Source organism: Haliaeetus albicilla, chromosome 4 (assembly GCF_947461875.1).
Source record: "Haliaeetus albicilla chromosome 4, bHalAlb1.1, whole genome shotgun sequence".
Taxonomy (NCBI): Eukaryota; Metazoa; Chordata; class Aves; order Accipitriformes; family Accipitridae; genus Haliaeetus; species Haliaeetus albicilla.
Window position 1 is genome coordinate 44,810,718 of NC_091486.1, and position 18,024 is coordinate 44,828,741.

Consider the following 18,024-nt stretch of genomic DNA (forward strand, 5'->3'; position numbering starts at 1 on the left):
GATTTAGTTAGCCATAGAGAAGCACCTTGCTGAGTAACTTTATTTTTCCTTTGTTGTCAGAGTGATTCTGCTGTAATTAAAATTACTTTATTTTGTTCTTTTCTCCCCTTTTCTTCCTTAGCGCTTCTGCTCCAGCAAGATTAAAATGTTATCATTTTCAAATTTTCATTTTTAAGGAAAATGATGATGAAACCTCTCTAGTTTTGGTTGAGGCTGGCATGTCCCATACTTCTATTTTTCTTACATTTTGATTGTTTTATGTAAGTTACTTGAAAAACCTTACTGCTAATTCTGTAGGAGCTCAGTTAAAGCATCAAACAATTTAATAGTACTTAAGATAACTTAGCAGTGGACTGGGGTGCAGGATTTGTAGGTTTTGCTTCCCTTCGACATGTTTTGTAGGTGGTAGCCCTTCATGCTCCCTTATGAAGAGCTGCTGCTGCTGTTTCAGAGGTGTGTCTTTTTTGATAGACAATGCCTTGTATTTTTCTCAAACTAACATTGTAAGAGCTCTGTTCCTGTCAGGAACTCAAAATGTGGTTATATACATCATCCTTGGTAGCTTGCTTTCTTTTCTAATTAGTGTGCTTAAATAGACATTGCCTGTGCTGGCTCAGCTAATATGACCAAATTTACATAAGTGATGTGGCCAACATCACCTTGAAAGTTGATAGCCAAGCAAGGAGTGTTTTAACAGGGATCTTCCAAGGTCCAGGGACTGAATTGTCCCATTGCTCTCTGCTGCAGCTGGGTGGTGCACAGCCAACCATCTTCCTCTGACTGCTGTGCTTCACCTGCTGTTCCCTGCTCCTAGTGTTGATTTTGCTGACTCTGCCACAGAGGCTTTTCATATCTGGCTTCTGCTTCTTTTACTGCCTGCTTTGATGAGACCTCTGCTGCATGGTGCTTAGGCAATTTATATTAATTTGGGCTGTGACTGACAGGCAGAATTCGCTAATGTTAGGAGAGCTGGGCTGCTTGTGAAGCATCTCCTGAACTGCTGCTTGGAATGGACTATTATTTTGAGAAATAAAAGTGCTAGCTAATGACATGTAGGTGTTCTGCTTACCAGTCTCGTCATAATGTCTAAATAAGCAGATCTCTTGCTGTTGGTATTTTCACTGAGACAGTTTAGTTTCCTGGCTACTGTTTGGATCCATTGAATTTTTAACAAGCATCTTCTATGCTTTTGTATTTTTTGCTGCTGTTGTATGCTTCCTTTAATGGAAAGTAATAATGCCCTTTAAATTGTTTCATTTTCTCCAAGTGGAAACTTAGGAGCTGAAGTTTACTTCCTTGAGTAGAAGAAAATCTTACAGAACAGTGGAAGATTGTCAAGCATAATGCATGTATATGATGCCTACTTTTTTTTTTTAAAACTCATAATTCTCTAATATTTTATTCTGGCTAATAAATTATATTAGGTAGACCCTTGTTCAGTTTCACTAACCTGGAAGGTGTGAACACTTAGATCAGTTCAGATCTTGAAGACAAAAATGCTTGCATCAGGTAATATGCTCTTGGGATGTGGTATGACAGCAAAGAATGATAAAATTGAGCTGTGACCTGAGTAAGGACTGGAAGCTTAATAAGTGAGGTGGGGCTTCTCAGACCAAAAAGTAAAGAGAGGTCCTCAGTCCTCAGATTTCAGTCTCTTGAGGGATAATTTCCATTTAGTCTCCTGCCTTAAGTTTTCTATTAAAAGATCCGGAACTCAGCGTTTCATGTAAAACTTTAGCATCTCGGGTCATCTTTGTGGGAAGAGTTTGCTTTTTTACTGTATCTAAAATTCTATTTAAAGAAACCTGGAATTAATATGACTGTTATTGTGGAGCTGTAGTTAAGCTAGGTACGCATTAGCACAGCTACGCAGCTTTGCTTGAGAAGACTCTGAGGAGTACGAGGTACCCTAGGGATGATGAAATCAAGGGGTTACATGCAAATACTTAATGTGAAGGTACTACACAATGGTGCATCTCTTCTGCCATGATGTATGAAGCAGTACTAATGGAGAAGGAGAGGCTATTTCCAACACACCTGGCCCTGCCCCTGCTCCTTGCATACGTTAATTAAATGGCTGAAAAACCTGCCAGGAAAGACCTTACCTATTCTTGTAGACTGCCTGTCTCTCACTGGGAAACTCCTGAAGCTCCCTCTGCTTTAGGACAGGCAACAGCAGAGGGACCTAAGAAATACTGCAGTCCTTGGCGAAAACCTCCCTTGTTTGGTAGGGGCCATAAGTGAGTGTAGGTGGTAAACAGACCACAATGGTGAAACATGACCAGGTCTGTAGGGCTTGAATCTATGGAGAGGGGGTGGAAAACAGAGGCAGGGTTGGAGATGGGCTGAAGAGTCTGGAGGTGGAGGGGCAGTCAGGGACGGAGCATGCTGCAGGCTGGATGGCTGGACGTGGTCTTCTGGCAGAGCAGGGTGCTGGGTGCGGAGGAGACAGCAGAGAGGGACTAGAGCAGGGCAGGACAGACCAAAAGGTTGGCCTAGAGCCAGACCAGGAGTTTCCCACACTTGTTTTATTTTCTGCTTTGTCATACCCCTTTTCCCTTCTTTCAGTGCTTTGAACCTGGTTGTCAGCTTTTGTTCCTTTCTTATTTCTAGATCCAGTTCAACAGCTGCAGAAAGGTTTAATAGTGTACGAAGAGCCTCAGGTTTACCTCTTTGGCCTCCCTCTTCCCCTCTCCTCTCTGCAAAGCTCTTTAATATGATACGTCATCTGCTGCAGACTGTGGATGTTTGGAGGCATGATACATAACTGGGTAGTCATGCAAGTGAAACTGAGATGAGGGAATTAATTGTTGCCATGCTATTTTAACTCCTTTGGTTTTACTTTTCAATTTACCATTAAAACTTGGAAGAGAATACTTGTGAAAGGTTCAGCTAGTAAACTGGTACAACTTATCTCACGTAAATTAACCTAGTTTAGAACTGAAATTACTTTGTCTGAATTTCTATTTTGGGAGATGAATTTCAAGATTAGTCTTTTTGCAAAGGTAATTAGATTTGAATGTCTAATAGCTGTTACAAATAAGGGTTTGCTGAGACATTGGTGAAAGTCTTTAAAAACCGTTGAGTTTGACGTTAAAGCATCACATCTTACACAGATGAGATGAAAGAGGCAATAGGGTAACTGCTCTGCACGTGGGTTGCTGAGGAGAGTCCTCTAGTAATAAAGTTTGTGCTTTTGCTAAGTATGTTTTTGAAATGTATCTCTGCTTATCTGATGCCAAATGTGTTTAGCTAGGCATCCTCCCCAGCGATGCTAGCAAAGAGTCTTCATGGTACTGTCAACTGTTCAGTGCTCTTACAGCAAAATAATTTTTGCTTCTGTAAATCAAAATTGCTGGAAACGTCAGTGTAAGTCTTGAATCTCCAGTATTAGTAGATGGAAAAATACAGTTATAATTCAAATATTAACTTTAATTTCATCCTGTAGAAGGGAATTGTTCAGTTAACTGGAACAAGCAGCCTCTTTAAGATGACTTTTCATTCTTGCTAGCTTTGGGTAAGTTAAAAATGGACAAAATACAGTGATAGTGGATCAAGTGTCTTTAGTGTATGCTTCTTAAAATGTTATTTTTGTAAAGATCTTCAGTGTGAAGGGGGGGGTTAACCTAATTATCCAGCTGCTTTTGCTGAAGGCTGAGGTAGTGATTTGCATAGCACCAGAATAAATTAACAAGTTCACCAAGCTTGTGGAACAGGATTTTTTCTAGCACATAATTGTGTAGCCTAAGAGTTAGATGCAATATCTTACTATTTTTACCAAAAAGTGATATTTTTCAGTCTCATCCATGGTGGTTTTGCACTAAGATGTGAAACCTTCTTCTTTGAGAAAGCAAAAAGGGAGACTTAACCTGAGGAAACACAGTTGTGGTTTCCAACAGTACCACTGAATTTGTGCCTCATCCTAATTTAAAGGGAACTTCTGAGGTTCATTGATACATATTTCATCACAATACAGCTACCCTAATGCCGATTCACAAAAATCTGTTCCGTAAGTGTTGGAGGAGGAGAGGGTTCTGGTTTTGGAGTTGGTAAGCTTTCATGCACTCTTACGCTTATTTGGGGTCCCTACTCTTCCCCACTCCCCCTGCCCCCAATTCTGGTGTGGCCAAATAGCAATGCTCAAGTTGCATATGGCTCAGGAGCATCCCACATGCAGCTTGGCATCTGCTGATTGATTATACCGGTTAGCTCATTTTCCATCTTACTTTCCCCTAAATAAACCCTTGTGCCAGATGCAGCAGTGTCATTGATCACAAATTATACTGACCAGCTTTGCTGGGTACATGGGATCACGGAGTGGGAAAGGGACTTGGTTGTGTTCTTATGAATCCTGATTCCAAGGCTCTGTAGTTACTTGCTTACATACCAGCTGCACGAGTTCAAAAGTGGGATTTGTGGGCTACCCCTTGCCCAGGGAGAGAGACAGGTTTGGAAAGCTGGGTACTGAACTGTAGGACTGGAAAAAATAAGAGCAAGGAATTATGAGTAGGGCATTAATCTCTTATTCCACTTACAACTAATAACCCTCTTTTTGAGGAAAAAAAAATGGCACCAAAAAAAAAAAATCTCCTGCTCTTTTGTTGCCTTCTTTACCCAAGGTCCCTTTTGACAAGATCACACAAAATTGACCTGATGTTTGACACGTTGACCTTCCTAATGTAGATATGCTGTTGTCTGAAAATTTCATAAACAGGCAATCTGTTTTAGGGAGACTCCCAGCTTAGTTGCTTGTCCTATTCTCCTTTTTTACCACCTTAGTTATCGCATTACCCATTTGCATCTGCTCTTTTCTTGGCTCAGGCTTTGGGGAGATGACTTGCCTCAGTCTTTTTAACAAAATATGATGTCATCATTTACTGTTTACAGATCAACAAATCTCACTGGAATCTTGACTTGTGGTTATGTAAAACTTTTGTACACGTGAAATGTAAAATACAATTCTTAAGTGTTTTCATCGCTCTTCAAGTATCAGATATGTTGAATCAATTCAATTGATGGACTAAATTTGCTTTTCTTTTAGAAACAGAATTCTGCTAAAGTGTTTGAGGAATGTTACCTCTTCACATTGGGTAGTGTTGAAACATCATGTGCTTAGCTCCATGTTCAACTGCTCCCTGTTGAGGACACTTCAGTTTCTTTACTGGCCTGTCTCATTTCCCCTATCAGGAAATGCATTTGATGTTACTTAGCCTGTCGTCTACTTAAAAGGCTTTACTTTTGGATAGTAGGAAAACTCCATTAGGTGAGAATGTGTTTTTTCTTTCTGTATAGCAAATTGTAAAAGACAGGAGCACATCTCTCGAGGTGGATTAATTTCTAAAAACTTAGATCTGTGTGATTTATTAAATGTTCCTTCCTTTGCTATTACTTAGGCTCTTTTTTTTTTTTTTCCCCACTCACCCTCCCCAAACCCATGTCTGACTCAAGGTTGCCTTCTCAACATCCGGAGGTGTTAACTGTCAGCTGCAAATGGGGATGGGATAGAGATTATGGAGTGCATTCACCTAGTGGTGTTACCAGATACCCAAGAAAGCTGATATATGGCAACTGATCCAGTCAGGAATATGATAAAACTCTTTTCCTGAGGATATTATGTTTAAAGAGAGTATTTGAAAGTTCATTTTGATCAGTTGAAGTAGAACTGGTATATGTAATCCAATTACTATTTGAAAACTTAGACGTCAAATGTGAAGACCATGTCTTACTGAAAGTTCTTAATAAAAATCTCCTATAATTGCTAGATTTATTAATAATTAATTACCAATTTCTTTCTTGGTACACACTTGGGGAGAAGGAAAGGGAACAGAAGAAAACTCATGGGAGAAAGAGGAATTCTTTCTTTCTTGTTAAAGAGCTTTACTTGCAAAGGAACTGGCACAGATTCCTCTTGAGTGACATCTTCAGTTCAGTGAAAGCTGCTTTCTGTAAATACTTGCATTTTGACAATGTTTCTAGTTATAGCAAGACTTGAGGGCAGGTAGGAAGGCAGAAGCTCTTCAAGGGAAGGAAAGAGTAAAATTAAAGATACACTCAGCCCTGTATGGTACAAAGGCTAGAAACACAGTAAACTTGGTGCAGAAGATCTATGGCTAAGGAAAGTTTACTATTAAACATAACAGTAAGCCAAATAGGCACATAAAGTCATAAATTATGATAGGTTAGTACAAAAAACCCTTCCAACTGCATTGTAATTTTACATCTGTTGTACTTGGTGTGTAGTGGCTATTGCACGTCTGAAGGTGGTAATTCACTGGTCTTAAAACAGTACAAACTGAAGAGTCCTTCTTTGTTCCTTATGTTCCTCTGGCTTCTCATGGCTGTGTGTGACCTGTATCCTCAAGAGAGCACCTGCAGAGGTTTCAGGTCTTGGCTTCGTACTTTAAGAGTAGATATATAACAGATGAGAAAATAAAATTGCAAGTGTAAGTTCCTAGTTCAAATTTGTATAGTCCTTGCAGGTGTATCAAGAGCCAGCAAGGAGTCTCCTCATTTGGCGGGGTTGGGGAGTGATAGGAGATATTTAATAGTTACTGTCCACCCCTTTGATTTCTTATTTCCACTATGTGAGAATGTAAAGGTGAGATTCATCTTCCTGAATGTCAGCCAGCCTAAAGGTAGGTGCCTGCTGTAGGTTATCTGTCTAGAGCCCTATTCTAGACAGGTGCAGAGGGAACAACTAGAGAGTAGCTCAGTTCCTCTTAGTTTTGTTACCCTTTATGGGGATGGGAAAATCTGTAATCCTTTAGTAAGTATATAAAGTACCCAGCCAACCTAGATTAAACCAGTAGTTTTTAGGCAGCTGAAGCTGACAGAGTAATTCTGCCCTTAACGTCTGCAAAGTTTTTATTAGAGACTTGGCAGTTTTTTAAAAATGTGAATCTTCTGAATATTGCTCTATTAAATGACAATAGATTAAACAGATATGCACATTCCTAAATTTTACTCAAATTAGCTGTCTTGTGTTTAGACTCAAAAGAAATTTGACAGAATAGTTCAAGTTATATTTAAAAGATGGAGCAGTATCATCTTGTCTCTCCAGGATCTCCAAGACCAATGTGTAATTGTAACCATCTCTGCAGCATTTCTCTTGGTGTCTAGCAGTAAGCTAGGAGAGGATTGGTTCCTTCTCCTCCCTCCGCATGGATCTGTCATACAGAATGACAAATGATTGTAAACTCCTGCAAGGAGCAAAGGAGTTTTTCTGTTATTGAGAAGTGTTTCTTACCTTCTGTGTGAAATGCTTATCAGATCAAGCTAGGTTTTAGTTTAAATAATTTAAAATGCAGTTGGAATATGAGATTTTTTTAAAGATACAGACTTAGGGCTCCAGTGGAACTTGCTAATTAGTAAGTGTCAAGGGTGATTGAAGAACATAGACATGGGAAGCAGGTGTTTTATTTGCAAACCTGAATTTGTACTGAAATAAAACTGTATTTCAGGTGTGGATCCATCCTTGCAAGCAGAGAACAGAGTCCCAGGCTCTTCGCAAGCTACCGCTGCTGTATCTAAACAGCAGAAATCCCGTTCTACCAACTCAAGGGATGAGCGCTTCCGATCTGGTAAGGAAAAGAAATGTAGCTAAAACATCAGGTATCTTAAGAGGAAAAGTGTACCAGTAAAGCAGTACCTGCACCTAAAGAAAAAGTTGGAAGTGCTTTGGAAGAAGGGAAGAGCTAATGAGTATTTTTCAAGTAGCTTTTTGTATTTCTATACATGAGTGGTTTTGTTCAAATCCAGAATGGAGGAAATGCTAGGAGGAAAGGGAATTGTAGACATGCCTTCTGATGTGTTTCTTATTGTGAATTTTACACCATGCTTAAGAATTTTCTCTTGTTTGCTGATTGGTTTTCCAGTCTCTAGAACAGTTATTTAAACATTTAGAAGACTACAGTGTGGGGGTTGTGGGGGTTTTTTTGCTTGGTTGGTTGGGCTGTTTTGTTAAAGAAAGGTTATAGGATTATCATATTTACTGTAGTTTACTTTCAAATATTTCCTGGTTTAGAGCAAGTGCACAAAAAAGGGAAATGTCACAATGGATATTCTACTTCATTTTAAATGGACACCACTGTGACAGACCTGTTTTGGAAACTTCTGTGAAAATATCAATATCCTCATCACATCCTGTTTCCATTGTTACTTCTCAGGTGGTTGAAGTACACTGTTTCCCTGTGAAATTCCTTGTCACAATAGTGAGAAAAGGCAGGTGTTGGGAAGCTTTTCTCTCCTAAATACCTTTGGACTTTTAACTGGAAATTTTTCTGTTTGTTTTGCAGGGTAATTATATGTCTTGGGTTTGGGGATGAGAAGTGCCAGTAATGATGTGCACTACACATCCTCAATATGTTGTTGGTATTGTGTCACCTTGCTTTGCAACTGCTTGGGCATAGTGGTTATTGCATCATATTTGCATTGCTGACATTTAAAACCTTGCTCCAGAAATGGAGCTGATATGCCTGTATGGGTTCCTTATGAATAACTGAAGGATGAATGAGACTTCTTGAATATTCTGAGGATATATATGGACTCCTGGGAAAGATGCATGTATTCAGCTACACAAAGAAGAAACTTCTGAATGTCAGGAAAGATTACCTAGTATCAAAATTAACTAAATTACATGTTTAAGAGTATGTAAAAACTGGTCATTTAAATTTATTTTTGCATTTCAAATGTATTGTCAATGTAATTCTACTGTTGAATATATACCACCCTCCCCACCCCCCCCGATTTAGTGGTTGAATTACAGCCATGATTTCCAAATTACTTTGTGACCAAGTAGATTCGAAATAAATTACAAGCAGAGTCATGAATCTGATAGAAATTCATTCATTTAAAGTAGCACGTGATGTTGTTAACCTAACAGAGAGAAAATCTGCAGGAGCACAACTACAACAGGGAATACTTGGGAACCATTAGCTGAGAGAGCTAGGAGGGTTTAGAGCAATATGCTGTATACACGGACAATTTTCCTGTCTCAGAGCCTCAGATGTCCTATTTAATTTGCACCAAAGATACTAAAAAAGGAAACAAACAAAACAAGAAGCAAGTAAAAAACTCTGCCATATTACTGGTATTGTTTGGGGGAAGTTTGGCATAGGGTTTATTAGTCTTACAGTGCAAGACATGTAGAATGGGGTGGATATTAACAAGTTCAGCTACCGTACTTGCTTATGAATAGATGTGGCTTTTAAATGTTAGTCTAACTATTAGTGCTAATTATCAGTGCTTCCTTTTTTCCTAGAGTTAATCTTTCTATGGCCTTGTTGATTCTAAAATTCTTTAAATTGACTTTCAGTGATTTGGAGGTACTGCTCTCTGTCTCATCAGTCTAGAGCTTAGCCAATATTTTTGCATCTCAGTATGAGAATTTCTGAATGACCCTAAGTGTTCAGGCAATCCTGCCAGTGGACAATTATTCAAGATGAAGCCTGATGTGTAGGGGGTTTAGGCTATTTCTTGTACTTACCACTGGCCAGTTCTAAAACCCTAGGTAGTACTTCATGTGGACTGCCATGTCCTTCTGTGGTTTCCCATCGCTGCTCTGCTAACTCATGTTTCATTAAATATTCTGGCCTAGAATGTGTTCTTCTCTTTGAAATTTAAGCTCTCAGGGGAAAAGTTCTTAGTTATAACATGTAATTGGATTTCTTTTTCCCGTTAGTGATGTATGACAAGGCTTAGTGTATCAAAACCAAATAGTTAGGTGGTATCAAAACCAAATAGTGATGTTTTTGTTTGACTTGATTTAGATTAAACTTATGTCTATGCAACGTAATGTAGATGCAGCTTTCAGAAGCCAGTATCTTTTCCACTTTTTCCTCTCTTAATTTTTAGAAAAAAAATTCTTCAGATATCTTGCATTAGTGGTTCTCTTCTTTATCTCAGTGTAGAGATAGACGGAAAGAAAAATGCAAGGTGTTTGTTGCATGTGTTTTTACTCTTTGGAAGTATTACTACTCTGATTCTAATAGATGTTGAATCATCCAGTTCATTCCAGTCTGAAAATGCTTCACATCAGTGTTGATGCTCTTTTTCATGGCTACTCATGCTGTGAGATTCACGTATACGTAGAGCATGAACAGAAATGTTGACAAGATGTCTCATAAAACTCCAGTTACTGCAAAGTAGCTTCACTTCATTCCTCCCAATACTTCAACATAAAAAGTCACAGTTTTGCTCCACAAAGCCATCTCAGTTTATCTGAGACATTCTAGCTATGCTCATTTTCTACCTAAAGAAAAGATGTCCACCACCACCAGCTTGAAATGTTACCTTTTTAAATTTCCCTGTATGTTGACACGTTACCTGCTGTGAAGGATAAACAACTTTAGGCTATATTCTGTGTACTGTTGCTGCTTCTGTCAAGTGCATGCTTTATTTATTCTTTAGACTTTCAGGGGGAGTGGGGGCCGTGTTGTTTCTTCTTTTTTATTTCCTTCCAGCCTTTATTTCTTTTTTTCCTTTCTTTGCATCTCATCAGTTCTGCTATGTCCTTTTCAAGAGTAGCTGATGAGTGTGGAATGCAACTTTTCATAGAACAGAATCTCTTTCTGGAGCAATTACAGTTATTTTAGAACCATCAACATAAATTACTTGCAAGTGAAACAATTCTGCCTTTTTATGCAATTAATCTGCCATTTACTAGCTGTAAGCACTTTTTTTTTAATAGTTTCCCAGACTTGTTGTCTGTTTAAATTAACTGTAATTTTTATCATCCATAGATTTTTGTTTTCAAGCAGTAAATATTACCAAAAAAATTTCCAACAGTGAATATACCATCAATAAATACTGTAGGCTACTAAATTACCGGAGAGTTCCTGGAACAGCAGTTAATATTACAGCGCTTTAACTAGGTTTTCATTCCGTTAAATGATGACAATGTGATAGAGAAGGTGAGAAATGCAGACACCTTGCAAGCATTCATCTGCTTTAAGTGCTAAGACCCTCATACCTCAGTCCAGAGAACACTTGGTGATGGGTGTATTGCTATTGCTGCTGGCTTTTCTTTCAGGGAGGGTGTACAGTTTCTGGTGGAGGCACTGTGCCTTCTCCTATGTTCGGTCCCACTGCTGCCTGGTTTTGGATAAGAATACAAATAAGCTGGTAAGCCTTTAGGGTGTTGTGAAAAAGCTTTCCCGGCAGCTGTACTTTCTCTTTCCACTCTTGTGCTTTATTCTCCTTACTGTTCTTCAGCCTGTTGGATATACAGCTGTAACATACAGACTGTTCTCCAGCTTGCCTGGAACAGGATACAGAGATGCATTTTGAAGAGCTGCTGCAGATGAGGAGAAGCCTGCTCAGCACGCAGGAGTGGTACCTGTACAGCAGCCTGCAATATACAGCAGCTCTCTCTTTCATTTCATGTGGTAGAGCTTGATCCTGCACCAATCCTCTGTGCTCTGCCGGCCTTCCTGGAGTCATACTAGCTTTTTACAAATTACTTTTAGGGTTTTTTTTTTTACTTTTTTTTTTACTGGCAAGCCTTGTCACAGAGATGCAATCATATGGGACACTAGTTTGCAGCAGCCATTTGTAGAGGCAGACAGTGCTGGTTGCTGTAGCTGCTGCTATTTGGAGATCTGTGAGCAGTAGGGAAACTGGTTAAGCTTATGAATGCCATTTTTTCTTCAAACAACTGTAGAAATTCTTCCTCCTGTGCTTAAGGCAGGAACAAGAATCAGAGGCTGATAAACAAGCAGAGGCTACAAACAGAAAAGAAACATGCTCTTCTAATAGCTGGAGGGTTTAGGGTCTAAGAGTTCAGGTGATTTATACTCCACAAAGTATTTCTTAGTTTTCCTCCCCCATCCTTTTTAAGGATTTGTAGAAGGAAAGAAAATGAGAATAGGTACATAAAATGGAAAAGAAAATTATGTGGTTTACTACAACAGAGGAAGGAAAAAATGTTTTGAATCAATAATAAATTGTTGATGGTTGTTTGCAGCTTACTAAAGTGCAGAAACTTAGAACTATTTTTTCAGGACTTTTTCTTCTGCTTTTGGATGGCAGCATATGTATTTTTTACTCACTTTGGTATGCGTAGTCTTCATGTTAATAAGATGCTGGGCTTGCTGTTCATCTCTTTCAGTGTTCACTGTTGAACATTTGTGTTCCCTGTTCTCAGAAATATGATGTAATACAGATCACAATTGATCTGATTTTAATGACTATTTAAGCCGCTGAAAACTGAAATCCACAGTTCTTAAACATTAAATAATTTTCACAGTAAATTTTTAAGAATTTAGTAATAGACAATGGTAGAGAGCTGCTTTTTGCAATTCCAATATCCAATTAAACTTTATAGTAATTTATGAAATTTTGTGCCCTAAATGTTCTCCTTCTTTAAAATTATTTCATTCTTTTTACTTTTTTTAGTGAAGTCTGTTTCACCATGTACATAATGTAGAAAAGCTCTTAAAGGAAACATGGAATAGGAAGAAAGCATTCCAGGGAAGTGAAACCGATTACTTAATTTGTTTGGCTGAGAGAGGATGGTCCTACTCAGTTATTATCCAAGGACAAGATATTAAAAGAAAAATTTCAAGCTGGAAATAGGTCTTAACGAGTACAGAAGGAACTGATGAGTTAACCAGCGCTATAAAAATAAAACATTAAACAGAATAAAAATTTATCCTGACTGTCTTTTGGTTGCATTTGTACCATTTAATCTAGTATTTTCCAGGTTTTGGGGTGGGAGTTAGGAGGACTAGAGGAGGAGGTGGTGCTCATTTTGCCCTCTGGAAATGGAATAAAAAGTAGTTTCTATGCTTGCTACCACAACTCTGTGTGATGTTATGACCTGTCCCACTCCACTTTGTTAAAATGCCCCAACACAGCCTCAGGCTAGTCCTTTCCATTCCCTAAATACACAACCAGCTAAGAATGCTTTCCTTTTTTTTCATCTGCAACATTATTTAATGATTTAATGGATTTATATACAGACTATAAGTATTGTGTGTTATTATTCTCTTTTGGAAGACCTTTTCTGGAGAAAAACCATTTGTTATGTTCCCCTTCTTCCTACCAGATGTTAATGTAACATAAAAATATCTTCTAATTTATATGTAGAAATATGCATGGTTGAAGTGAATGCATCTAATAGTTACCATCTTTTTTTAAAAACATGCAGCTTGGTTTTGACTTCAAGTTCTGCTATGGAAATGTGTCCAGCAGAACTGGCATTTTGCACCTAACTTTTAAGGCTGAAAAAATGGCATTTAATTTAAGTAATATTCTCACGTCTATGGATAGCAGTAATGTCCTTGGTGCATCTCAGTAACATAGCAAAACAAGAAGTGTGTTAAGTTCTGCTTAAACTTTCTGGAATTTTGTGAAATTAAGAGGTTTGCTTTTGGGTATCCATGAGAATAAACCTTGATGGTGGACATGTACAGGGGGGGCGGGAGGGGAAGTCCAAAGCTAAAGATCAGGAGAAACAAAGACTTGACAAAAAGCAGTAGCCCAGATGTGGGGAAGGGAGGCAGGGAGACATACAGAGAGGGGCCTGAATTTCTGATTCGTAAAACATTTATGAACAGCTCCTTGTTGTGAAGGACGGCATCAGAAATCTAACATGGTGCCCAGTATAAAAAAAAAATTTAAAAATCTTGTCTCAAAAGATAGAGGTTTAAGAAGTGACACCAACCCCCCCCCCCCTTAACAGCATTGTCCTTGAACCTCACAGGTTAGTTGCACAAAAAGTTCTTATTTGAGACAAGCATCTACCTAGTAAATTCCTAAGTCTTGTAAGAACACACAGGTGATATATTTGCATATATGTGTTTTAAATACAGCACTGAACAGATTATCTGGAGGGAGCTGCAGACTTGAAAAGTGACATTGTTACTGCAAAGAAATAGATGGTGTCTGGGACCATACGCCCAGGGGTTATTTTGATTTTTCTGATCCATTTGGCCGGGCTGAAGGAAACAGTTTGTTTCTCATTTGGACCTGTGACTAAGAAAAGCAGCTTCCTGATTTTTGGTTAAGAGTGGATTGTTTTTTTCTGGCATTTCTTTTAAAGACGCTGTGCTCTTCCAGTAGTGGGGTTTTAACTTGCTTCTCTCATGGCATCTCTTTGAACTCACGTATTGCAGTAAATCATGCTGTGTGGTCAGGGACCAAAAGTTAGATGCCTGAAGTGCATGGTGTCAATGTGCTTTGGAGCAGGGGGGATTTCTACGTGTGGAAATTGAATAGTTTCTATCTAACATAGGAAAAGATGTCAGATTAAGCTATGGTGATCTTTCATTTACTTAAGAATAGAAGTTCTGAAAGTAAGTCATATGCCAGTATCTGTTGTTATAGTTGGTTAGAAATATAATTTATGAAGCCTCCTCTGGCGAGGTCATACTTCTGTGTTTATGGGCAGCATTTGTAATCTGTTTTTGAAATGGAGAATTGAAAGTTGTCCCCTAAGTGTCAGGTGTTTACCCAGTGCATTGGGACACAGCTGCCTTTGGAAAGTGGTTTGTGCCAAGACTTCCTAACAGGTTCATGTAAATGTGCTGTGCTTTGCTGTTTCATAGCCTTTCATTCTCTGGGATGCTTAAAAATCTCTTCTGATTTTCGTTAAAATATATACTGATTAGCTTTCCCCGAGCTACCTCTTGCTTTGTCTATGTTAACTGGAATTGGTTAGCATATTTAAAATAAATAATAAAAAACCTTGTGCTGAGCATGACCAAAGCAGGTTCAAGACTAGTACCAGAAAAAAGGTACTGTAAAATTTGGAGCTTTACTTGTAGTTGTCATCAAGGTTAATCCCTGTAGGTACGGGACAGAGAAATTACTTTTTTTTTTAATACGTAAGTTGTGTAAGTGTATGTCTGTCACATGTCTGAGTTTCATACCTACAAGTCTATCAACCTGTTATATAGTTGCAGCCTTAGATGGATACTTAATGAAAGAATGTCTTTTTTTTTTTTCAAATTGAACAGTTTCATTCTGTAATTCTTGTATAGCCGCTTCCACATAAAAAAATATGGTAAGACAAAGGCATAATCATAATACTTGCTTTTGGGCTCTTTGTAGCTCTGCGTAAGTGTATACATGTTGTACTTGTTTTTCATGATTTTGAATCTTAGGTCATAAGTTAAAGTATATTTTTGGTCTGCCTCATTTCTCCTTGACATCTGTTCACTTATGAATTTTCTTTCTATATAAGTTTTAGATTTTGACACTAGTGAAATATATATGTCAAAGAGAAAAATCTGCTGAAGGCAGTTTAGAATTACTTGAATACATTAAATTTTATCTGCAGTGTGGTCTTGATTGAACACTAAATTCCTCTTTAATCTCAGTTTTGGCTTAAAAATAAGAAAAGTTAAAATATACCCCCTGAGTATATTAGGGTAATTTTTGCCTTCAGGAAGGTGAAAACACTTTGTGTCTCTTCCCTAATTCTTCCTATACCTTTAGCCTCTTCTTTCTGGTTTTTATTACTTGCATTCTTTTGAGAGAGCTTCAAGTATACATCTTTCACTTCTTTTTCCATTGTGGATTTTGAGGATGAAGAGTCCAGTGCTGTTGCCAATTTACAGTATCTGCATTGAAATTTCCCCCCCAAATGAAAATAAATCATAGCTCAGTACTAATGTGTTCTGTAACTTCAGTATTGATTTTCAGGGTGTTCTTCCTAAATGATACCTGCAAAGCCTTTTCAAGCTGATTTCATGAGGAAAATATGTCAACTTGACCCTGCTTATAGCCTCCCGTAACTTTTGAAACCATTGCTTCTGAGCTGAATTTGAGTGGGAGGCAGGCTTATTCATTCAGTCCTACTAAACACCATTGAAGGAGAAACAATTGATAGAGTTGTCACAGCTTCAGAACTGAAAACCATGTTAATGGAGTTTAGCTTTGGACCTTTCTGCTTTCCAAGAAGTGCTGCTTCCTCTGAAGCTGAGAACCTGCTCCTTTTTGCAAGCTAAGCAATTGGGCTAAACAGGACTAAAGCCGTAAGGGCCATCATGTGTGATTCAGCCTTTGGATATGAGCTGTAAAAGATGACGTTGATGCTTTCTGTGTTTTTAGAAAGAAACATGATAAAACTTAATCTCTTAACCTTTTTTTTTGTTTTGTATATAGATGTCCACACTGAAGCAGTACAAGCAGCACTCGCAAAATACAAAGAGAGAAAAATGCCCATGCCTTCAAAAAGACGGTCTGTTCTTGTGCACTCTTCAGTAGAAACGTACACACCTCCAGGTATCTATTGAGTTAACATATGTAAATCTTGCCAGGTGAACATGATAGCAAAGTATAAAGAGCAAATGCTTTGTTCTGCTAAGTTGTAAGTATGTTGCGATAAATTTCTATATTGATGGCTGTATTTCCTGATAAACAGGTGTTGGTTGGATGTGGGTTTTGATGTCTTTCCTCAAGATTTTTAGTGTCTCTTCTAGAGATACTGTAGCTGCTAAAGGTACACTTAAGACCAATAATAGAGTGAGCAGTTGCCCTTTATGCATTAAGTATGTTCTCTTACATAATGTCTCACTTGGAAGGAGATAATCTTGGCAAGCATTTCAGAACTGTAAATAACCTTATTTCACATTGCGTAAGATTCTTTTTTTAACAGTTGAAGAAAATGCCGAAGAATTAAGATGCTGCATTAGCTTGCAGAACACTCATCAGATAGTTTCAACTGTGAGCTATTTCAAACATTCAGAAAATCATATGCTATAATTGTTCAGATTGTTTAGGTCAGAATGTTTTCTTTAATTGTTTTTTTTTTAGGGGAAAAAAAGTAATCTTCCTGTTGTCTCACAATGAATTCCCTAGAGGTTAAGAAAATCTTTCTCCAGATAACATGTTGTGCTAGCAAGCCAAGTGTTTTGGGGCCAGTGTCTTGTATACAAAGAAGAGGAATTTCCCTAAGCTCTTAATTTTTGAATGATGTGCACTTGTCTTTTCTAATGTGGCCTCAGAGTAGAAGCACACTGACCTCTAGTGCCCTTCTCTATCAATTCTATTTTTTATCCCCCTTCCGTAAAAGAGCAGGTCTGCTGTACTGTTTCTCTTGCTTCCTGGGCTATATTTCTCCTTTCTGTTCTTCCCATTTAAAGGAATTCCACTTTTCTTTGCTAGTCACACACTTTTGTATATTGTTTTTGGTTCTCTGGTTATTTCATTAGTTAATAAATAATAAACTTATTCTGTAGTCTTATCTATTGTCTTTCTTCACCCTTATGTTTTTGCCTATAGGATATGTTTAGGTATCATGCATTTTGATTAGCTTATTCCTCTAGTACTCAGGTACTCAGAAGCCCATGAGGGCAGCTATTGCAGCAGGGTGGTTATCATGCTCTTGAGTTTTCTTGCATACATGTTGGTTTTATATGTGAAAGTTGTGAAATTTCATAAAGTGAAGTCCTGGAGAAAACTAATGTATAGCGACCATCTGTATGCTGAGGCTTTGGGAGAGGGGCCCTGAAATTTCAAATTTCTGCTTATGGCTCTTCAAAGCAATATTCCTTCTCACTCTCCAAAATAAACTCTGATAGAACAGTCAGCAGTGCATTTCACATAGCATCACTCTGTCCTTTTGTCTCATCCCCCTAGTGGGACAAATCATTATGTGCTTGGCATGAGGTATATCATGACAAGAAAAGAACATGCCGCTGTTCTGCCTAAGATTTGGTGTACAGAAAATAGCTGGCATCCAGAAGCCGTGCTGAGAGCGGAGGACAGCTAGGCTTTCCTGTCTTCCTTAGCATTTAAAACTAGATGGAATCTTCTTGCAGTTTTTTTGAGACAACCAAAATATCATTCTCTTCTGAATACCTTCGGGACGGATTTGAAGCAGCATCCCTGCAGTGACTGCTGCATCCGCTCTGCCTGAGGTCAGGGCTCTGCATGCTGCTGTGAAGGAACAAGGTCTTGGGGGCGTTGAGAGACTCTATAAAAAAAAAAGGGGGGGGAGATGCTGTGGGTAAAATGTTATATTAGGTGATAAAAACTGGTCTGCACACCTTCACAGGAGCGCAGAGAATGGCAGGTGGG

At 38.4% G+C, this 18,024-nt stretch overlaps 1 protein-coding gene across 5 annotated transcripts in view; it reads left to right on the forward strand.

Annotated features, from left to right (window-relative positions):
* The window catches only part of DIP2A (disco interacting protein 2 homolog A), a 130,409-nt gene that overhangs the window by 49,772 nt on the left and 62,613 nt on the right, over positions 1–18,024 (forward strand). For all 5 annotated transcript variants that reach the window (XR_011324457.1, XM_069782267.1, XM_069782268.1 and 2 more), the window contains exons 3-4: positions 7,461–7,580; positions 16,108–16,227. Coding sequence is in view for 4 of the 5 variants with exons in the window: in XM_069782267.1 (XP_069638368.1) it covers positions 7,461–7,580; positions 16,108–16,227 (240 nt within the window). In the remaining variant the exon portion in view is untranslated. The remainder of the gene's footprint in view (positions 1–7,460; positions 7,581–16,107; positions 16,228–18,024) is intronic.